The sequence below is a fragment of the Atta colombica genome, unplaced genomic scaffold (assembly GCF_001594045.1).
Source record: "Atta colombica isolate Treedump-2 unplaced genomic scaffold, Acol1.0 scaffold23, whole genome shotgun sequence".
In the NCBI taxonomy this organism is placed as follows: domain Eukaryota; kingdom Metazoa; phylum Arthropoda; class Insecta; order Hymenoptera; family Formicidae; genus Atta; species Atta colombica.
This window is the reverse complement of record NW_017259327.1, coordinates 250227-259015: the sequence shown is the minus strand read 5'-3', so window position 1 is coordinate 259015 and position 8789 is coordinate 250227. Positions and strand designations below refer to the sequence as shown.

General features: G+C 27.5%; 1 protein-coding gene across 2 annotated transcripts in view; it reads left to right on the top strand.

The window, feature by feature from the left end:
* The window catches only part of LOC108688372 (hormone receptor 4), a 183613-nt gene that overhangs the window by 149421 nt on the left and 25403 nt on the right, over nucleotides 1-8789 (top strand). For both annotated transcript variants that reach the window (XM_018194612.1, XM_018194611.1), the window contains exons 8-9: nucleotides 7021-7284; nucleotides 8524-8716. In XM_018194612.1, coding sequence (XP_018050101.1) covers nucleotides 7021-7284; nucleotides 8524-8716 — 457 coding nt within the window. The remainder of the gene's footprint in view (nucleotides 1-7020; nucleotides 7285-8523; nucleotides 8717-8789) is intronic.

Sequence of the window (8789 nt, the reverse complement as noted above, 5' to 3'; positions counted from 1 at the left end):
TATATATATATATAAATAAGTATAGTGTAGACTCACTCATGTAGAGGACATGGATCAGAGGAACAAAAACTCATTCACAAACTTCTCTTAGGGTGCGATTGCACGTAACGCAGTACGCGGTACATATACCCGCGGAATTTATACCCAGCAAATAAGAATGGATTAAAATGGATTGAAATTTTTTTCTATCCGAATGCGTATTTTAAATAGTGAATACTTTTTTAGATTTAATTGGAATCAATTGGATTCAATTATATTCAATTAGATGCAATTGGATTGAAAAATTGTCTATTCAAAATTTTGAATCGAACAGTATTCACAATTGTGTTGTTTTGCACAGGAAAAGCTAATATTATTTTTAGATTGAAAGGCATAGAAATATGCTCCATGCTCTTATAAGTAAAAATGCATTCAGGATTGAAAAGCATTCATTTTAACCTTTGTGAATCAATATTTCTGAAAATTTGAAATTTTTCATTTCAATCCATTCTCGTTTGTGTAAACATCGCGCAAACCACTTGCTCTCTTTTTTTCCCTCCTATTACATAAAGCACAGTAAGTCACATGGGCTAGTGACAAATTAACTTTAATATGAATTTTTTTTAATATATTAACTTATTTCTATGCATATTTCATCAATACTCTTATTTTTTCAATGAATTTATTTAATAATTGCATTTAAATCAATTAATTCTATTAAAAAGTAGCTTAGTAATGTGAATGTGTCACTAGTTCGTACCGCTTACCGCGGCTTACTTCATATAATAGCAGGAAAAAGAAGCAAGCGGCACGGTTTGTGCGGTTTCTATAGTTACCTAGTTAATTACTGTATCGCGTACTGCGTACCGTGCTACATATAATCGCATCCTTACAATGTGTTAATTCTTTGCATAAAACGCTCATCATATGCACGCTCGCTCATGCTCGAAGGATCTAGCACGTACAGGCCTGTCTAGTTTAAGCTCCAGAGCCAGAATGCAAAATCGTTTGTAATGTAAAAGAATTATGTGTAATCCAGTGAACAAGAATGGATTAAAATAGATTGGAATGGATTCAAATTTTCAGAAATACGGTTTTTAGGAATGTTACAATGAATGCTTTTCAATCTTGAATGCATTTTTTATTCATTTATAGGAATTGCATGAAGCAAATGTCTTTGCCTTTTCAATCCTGAATGTATTTTTATTCATTTATAGGACTTTTTAATCTATACTAGCATTAGCATTTACTAATATTAGCATTTATTTATTAGCATTTTCTGTGCATCGTGAATTGCTCAACTCAAAATTCTGAATAGGAAATGCAATTTTTTAATCCAATTAAATAAAAAAAATTTTAGTTAAAGTTTTTATTTAAAAATATAAAATTTTTATTTAAAAATGAACCATAAATGTCACTTAATTTATTCAAAATTATGAGTAGGAAATTTTTAATCCAACTAAATTCAAAAAACTTTATAATAACGTAAAAATAATTCAGTTATGTTCTTTATTATTCTTTAATTAGAAATAAAAGAATGTTAACTCGCAAATCAAATCGAACACATCCCGAATATTACTCTGATTGTAGCGCGAGATCAGCCAAGCGAGATTAGGTTATTTGACTCTTACTCAATGTCGTCTCATAGTAATGTAAATTGTTTATATTTCATTATATATATGTATTAAATCATTATATATATGTTGATATTTTTATTGTATCTATGTAATTTTGTGCGGTGGATTAGCTGATTGAAGTACACATTGAAGTAAATAACATACTTATCAATTGAAGAAGTGATGTAATAGTAAGTAACGCAGAAGATTCATAATCCAGAGGTCCCAGGTTCAAATCCCACTAAGATGCGTTTTTTAATATTAATTTGAAATAGTTAATTTCAAGTATAATTATTATTAAAGTATAATTATTATTAAATGTCTTAGGAATAAAATTTGTAAACTTTAAAAATATAAATAAGATTTTTTTTCAAATATTAAACTAGTGTCAGCTCGGATTCACTTCATTTCAATTTTTATGAATTTAAAATATGCATTCAAAAAATTTTAATTTATTCCGTTTACTGGGTAAAATTTTAGAAACTGTAAACTGTTGATAAGCTATAAATGCATATCAATATTTTACAGTCCCCGAAATTTTATCCATATTGAATTTTTTTGCGTCGATTGCTTTTTGGCTTCGGAGCTCAAATTTGGACAGGACTGAACCTTTTTATTTTACTCTCTTATTTAATTATTTTACATACTGAAGATGGCAATATCTTGGCCGAAACATTTATGTTTATTTATATTAAAAATTGATGAAATTTTAAATATATGACTTTCGCTACTGATATCCTGTGTAACTTTTTTGCTCTTTTATTTATAGATTGTATATTTAAGCCACGTTTTGTAAATTTAAAATAATAACATACACTGCTGATTGAATAATACGGAATGAAAAAAAATATAAAATTCCTACAATAGTATGTATAAATTTATGTAATATATATATATATAATTCACATTGAATTATTTAAAGCAGTAAAGATTCAGCTTCGACCTTTGCTTTACCAAAAAATACACTGAACTAGGCATTGGCGGTTCGAAATAATACTCAAATTAAGTACTAATCCTCAAGATGGAGGTTTATTTGGAAGTTATATTTAATTTTAATCAGTCATTTCGGACTGCTAGCGCTTAATCGGTGTATTTTTTCGTAAGAGTTATAGGCTTAAATATTCTTACTTATTCACCTTACGGTCACTTAATAAATCATTTATTGTTGTTGTGTATACATGCTGCCTGAAAAATGCATTATTGTTTCTATATACTGATTATTGCGAAGAATATTACTAAGGCCTATAGGCTTAGGATATGAAATACAAGAGATTGGAGCCGAGTTCGACTCCCAAGATAATATTTCTTACAATAAATTTATTTGCAGTTTTTCAGTCCATTAATATCTTTCTAATATAATATCTGATTAACAAAATTATTAAAATTTGCTTGTAAATTTAATTTAATTTATGATATTATTATAGTAGTGTAATTGCGTTTATAAGTCTGGAAAATTCGATGTGCAGTTCAAATGATTACAAACGTGATATACATGCATATACATATACAGAGTATGTATATAATTCACGTTGAATTATTTAAAGCAATGAAGATCTAGCTTCGATCGTTCTAAATATTCTTATTTATTGTGTATTTTCACATTACGGTCTTAATAAATTATTTATTAATCTAAATGTCTTAGAAATAAAATTTGTTATATTTAAATAAACAATATAATACAATACAATATGAAACAATATAATACAATAAAAATAATAAAGCATCTACAGAAAAGTTTCTTCGATTCAAATAAATGTTTCTTTGCTATATAGTTAAAGAAAATTTTCTTTGATTTAAATATCATTTTTTTTATTTAAACATTATTTTTTGAAATTACTTTTCTTATGTTGGATTATTTTTTAAAATTAAATAAACAAACTTGTTTGATTTAAAAAAAATTATATTCAAGAAATTTTTTAACCGTATAGCAAAGAAATATTTCTTTGAATTAAAAAAAAAAAAAATTTTTCTCTAAATAATAAAAATTAAAAATATAAAATAACAGGGTATTTAGGAGTAAACCACAGAATTTGTTGCGTGAAACAAATTATATTTTCTCTCAAGTACTCATACAAAATTGTTCAAATCTCATAACATAACTTATAAATTAGAAATCTTGACATGATTTGACTACGTAATCGAGCACCTTCTTCAGAAAAAAACCAAATTGAAAACATTATAGGTATGGTTTTTTTAGCTAAAGTTCTTGCACATCGGTTTATCTCAAGTAGAACATTAAGTCACGATAACGTCAAAATGACATTAAAATGAATTGAAAATTAAGTTGTTTCCAATGAAAGCTTCATATGACGGTTAGAAAAACCGTGTGGAAAAATTTGAATGTGCGATCGTGGATTAAATATAATCAGTTAGACATAACAGATGCATTCTTGAGTTAAAAAAACAAATAAATCAGTCAGTGTAATAATAAAAATCTATTTAATAAATTATTGCATCTATAGTCAGAGAATAAAATTAAATATAAATGAATTAAATTAAATATAAAGTGTTTCATAAATGCATTTCAATACTTTAGGAGATAAATCTATATATTAAAAGTAAAAAAAACATCATATGAACATATGTCCTACATATCTTAGTTTTCAAGTTATAGATGATTAAGAATCTCTTTTACCAACCTCGGTTAAACTAACCGACGGTTACATGAGGCTTGTTCAGTATACTCGTGTTAATGTAACTGTCAGTTAGCTTAACTGAAGTTGGTGAAAGAGATCTCAAGAAAATGTTTGAAATGTCCATCTTATGCATCAACACACGCTACTATATACCCTAGCATTGAATTCCGCACTCGTTCAAAAATACCAAGTATTCTTCGAATAATTTCAAATCCATTTAGTATCTTTTCTCGCAGATCATCCATATTGTTTACCAGCGTTGAATACACAATAGATTTTAAATGGCTCCAAAAATAAAAATCTAATGGATTGAAATCAGGAGTTCATGAAGATACATTAAATGTATATCGGCTATTTTTATTATTATATTTTATTATTATATTTTTTTATTATATTTTTTTATAATATGCTTTTATAATATGCTTTCAGCATAAATGTACATTACTATTTTGCCGCTTTTAGAACAATATTTAGAACAACTCGCGAGCTTAAGATACCGATTGTTTGAAATTCTGTCCATTTGTATTAAATGATATTGTTTGTAAACATTAAATAATGTCGAGACATGCTAAGCTATACAATAGCTTAGTGTATGTTGACCCACATTTCGAACATTTTCCTTAATCATAACTTGAAAACCTCATTGAAAACTAAGATATGTAAGACATGTTCATATGATGTTTTTTACTTATTTTAGTGTATAGATTTATCATCTAAAGTGTATTGACATGTATTTATAATAATACATCCTGTATAATATGAGTGTTTATCCGTTGTCGTTTACTCTTTAATTTAATTTATTATGTTATACTTAATTTAATTTATTTATATTTAATTTTATATTTAATTTGATTATAGATGCAATAATTTATTATGGTAAATGTTTAGTATAGCGTCCTCATCTTCAATTTTCCTGTAATTTTGTAAATTTGTGTATCTTTACAAATACATTATCATTTTCTAATTTACCGTCAAAAAACTTTGAAATTAAATTTAAAAAAAATGAGATTTGTCCGACAATTTTCCTTCTCGAAATATATTTTATACATGAAAATACACAAAAATACACAGTGAGGGGCGTTATACTGATCATTTACCTTTATTATATACAGTTTATTATATATAGTTTTTTTATTATTACACTGATTTACTTTTTTAACTTATTAACGCATCTGTTATGTCTGACTGATTATATTTCGCTGATCGCATAGATTTCTCCACATGGTCTTCCAATCGTCATGTGAGCAACTATCATTAGCATTGTTCGTTTTGTCTCTCAGAAGCTACTCGGAATTCATCGTAACGATGAATATCGGATGTCTTATGACGAATGCCGTACGTAGTGTGAATCCTACATTTCAAGTACGCCGGGTTCGTTCGGAGCAATTCCGAGCAGCTCCCGAGATAAAGTGAATAACACTATTATATATTTGATTACTCTGGAAACTTAATCAAAAACCGTTTTTCTTTTGAGAGGATGGAGTCTCATTATGTATTTCAATTTATCGGCTTTTTCTGAAGAGAGCGCTCACGTAACCTAAACATGTAAAAATTTCTAAATTTCTAAATTATGAGGTTTGAACTTTATGATTATATGAACTTATATGAACTTATATGAACTTGAGAGAAAATATAATTTGTTTTATGCAACAAGTCTGCAATTAGCTCTTAAATATACTGTTATTTTTAATCTTTAAAAATATTAATGTTTTTTTTTCGAATATTAAACTAGTATTAGCTCTGATTCAATTCATTTCAATCCATTCTCATTTACTGGAATATTAAATCGACAAGCAATTTAATAACATGATACTATAATATATATATAGGATGTCTCGAAAGTTTTTGCCAATCGCTTTTGTGTAGATAGAGCGGACTAAACTGAGTCGAAAAGTCTTATAGAATTCTAAGAATTTTCTCAGAATTTTTTATCAACTTTTTAACTTTTTACCGCATTTTTTATTTTTACCAACATGAGAAAATAATATATTAAAAAATTCTGAAAAAATTCTCAGAACTTTATGAGAAGAAAATAAATGATTTTTGTCTCTTGCAGCTTTTCACTTTATGACCTTGATCCAAAGTCATACTGAAGTCATCATCGGATCGTAAATTTCAATAAATTTTATGTAAAATTTGAGATTTCTTCACAAGTAGAGAGGAATACGTTATAGATTTTCCAACTTCAAACTTTGATATCACTGCGAGAAAAAATCGTACAGATACAAATCACAATTAATTTTAAAGATAAAACTAGTATTTTAAGATGCCACATGCAGAATTGGCAGAAAAAAATTTCGTTGTTAGTAATAAATCGATAAATACAATCAAAATCGTCCTTTTTGGGTTATTTAAATCAAATTATCTTAGTAATCTGATGTGATAGACTAATTCTGCGGCCGAATTCGACTTCAATACAAAAAATTACATAAGAAACGACTTTTACTTTCCAGAACGCAGGAACATGCAGACTTGTGTAATTTGATGTTAATAAGAATTTATAATTTTAAATAATTTATTGTGAAAAATATTACCTTGACTAAGAATTTGAACCTGGAATTCTTTGCGGGTGTTTTCTCAATTCGATCATCGAAGTTTCGACAATGTTTATTGCAATAATCAATAATTAGTGAAACGTATTTCAAGGAAAATGTGATTAAACAATATCCTTTTATTGAAAATAGGATTTCTTTTACTTAATTAGATTTATTCTCATCGCCAATTCCAAATTAAATCCTCAAATAAATAACTGCGCTCCAAGATTTGTACATGGCCACTGTTTGTTACAGAACTTGGACGAGCTGCTGGACCATAATTCAGATTTAAGTGACAAGCTGTGTCAGATAGGAGACAGCATAGTATACAAGTTGGTGCAGTGGACCAAAAGGTTACCGTTTTACCTTGAATTGCCAGTCGAAGTTCACACAAGGTTGCTCACCCACAAATGGCATGAACTTCTTGTGCTGACCACATCTGCCTACCAAGCAATGCACGGTCATCATAGATTGACAAATGTCGCTACTGATGGGACGGGTGCAGACTTTATGCAAGAAGTAATTACAGCTTACAATAATTTATGAGCGTATACATTTTATAAATATATATATATACACTATAAATAATTTTTCCTTACAATACTTTCCTTACAATATTCAGCACATATCTTCTAGAAGTTACAACAATATTGTTTTTCGTGTATCAATTTTCAAACGAAATTTAAAAAATCCAGATTCTATAAAAGAATCTTTTTATTATTTTTATACGAAAATTTTTTTAGATGCACATTTGTGCACAAAACACAATTTTGATGATAAATTAGTATTAGTATAATTCAATTCATTTAAATGATGTAATTTTTAATACTATCTATGTTAATATATCATTATTCATTTTTATTAATATTAGTTTTATGTACGCTTCTTTACTTCAAAAGTAACTCAAAAAAACATGATTTTCAAATTATTATCATGAATGAGTTCAGTGAATAATACTGTAATATAATTATATCAATCACAATAATTATATCAATCATAAATAGAATTAACTTCATAAAAATCGTCAGAATATCACAATTGAAAAAAAGTGATATAAAATTCAAAATTATCACGATTCGAAAAAAGTTGCGAAACGAAAATGCTAAAAATGATAATGTTACAAACATTTGATAATGTTAAGAATATAGGGGAGAGTGGAGTAATGATAAACACTTAAGCAGAAAATAAAATAAAATAAAAGCCAAGTAAGAAATAAGTTTTTTAATGCTTATAATTATACATCAACTATTTGTTTATTTACGTCTATCATCATTTTTTATTAGATTTGAACATAAAATAAGTTTTTAATAATAAAACAAAGCTCTTGCTGTTCGTGATTTTCCGACTATCATGAGATAATCACTTTTTAAATATAGGCGCAATATGTATATTTCTGACAATGTTTTTATCTAAAGAATTCTTGATAAAAAAAGTTATGATAAGATAGAGATAGATGTAAGATACAGAATGATAGAAAAATCCTATCGTTTTTAATACGAAATCTGGTTTGTGAATTCATTAATTTGAATCAAATCTTATAGAAATCTTACAGAACTTGACAAAATACGATAGGATTTATATCCAATCTGATGCTTGCAAGGTCGACGATAGAAAAATGATATAAGCTTATAGAAACGATACAAATTGATAAATCTTATTGTTCTCAATCGTTCTCTATCAACTTTTTTTTACCAGGGATAATTTATAAATACGACAAATGTGTTTACGGACCTATTCTAATAAAAATTTCATAACCAGGTAACGAACAACATGTATACGTTGCAAAGATGCCTAACCAGCATGATGGGTCGGCCGATAACCATGGACCAATTGCGGCAAGATGTAGGACTCATGGTGGAAAAAATCACATATGTCACGTTAATGTTTAGGCGAGTGAGACTACGAATGGAGGAGTATGTCTGTCTAAAAGTAATCACTATGCTCTCACAAGGTAAGCACTTTTATTAAATTTGCTGTATCTGTTATTATCACGTCAAGTTAACTTCTTTGGCATTACGTGTATT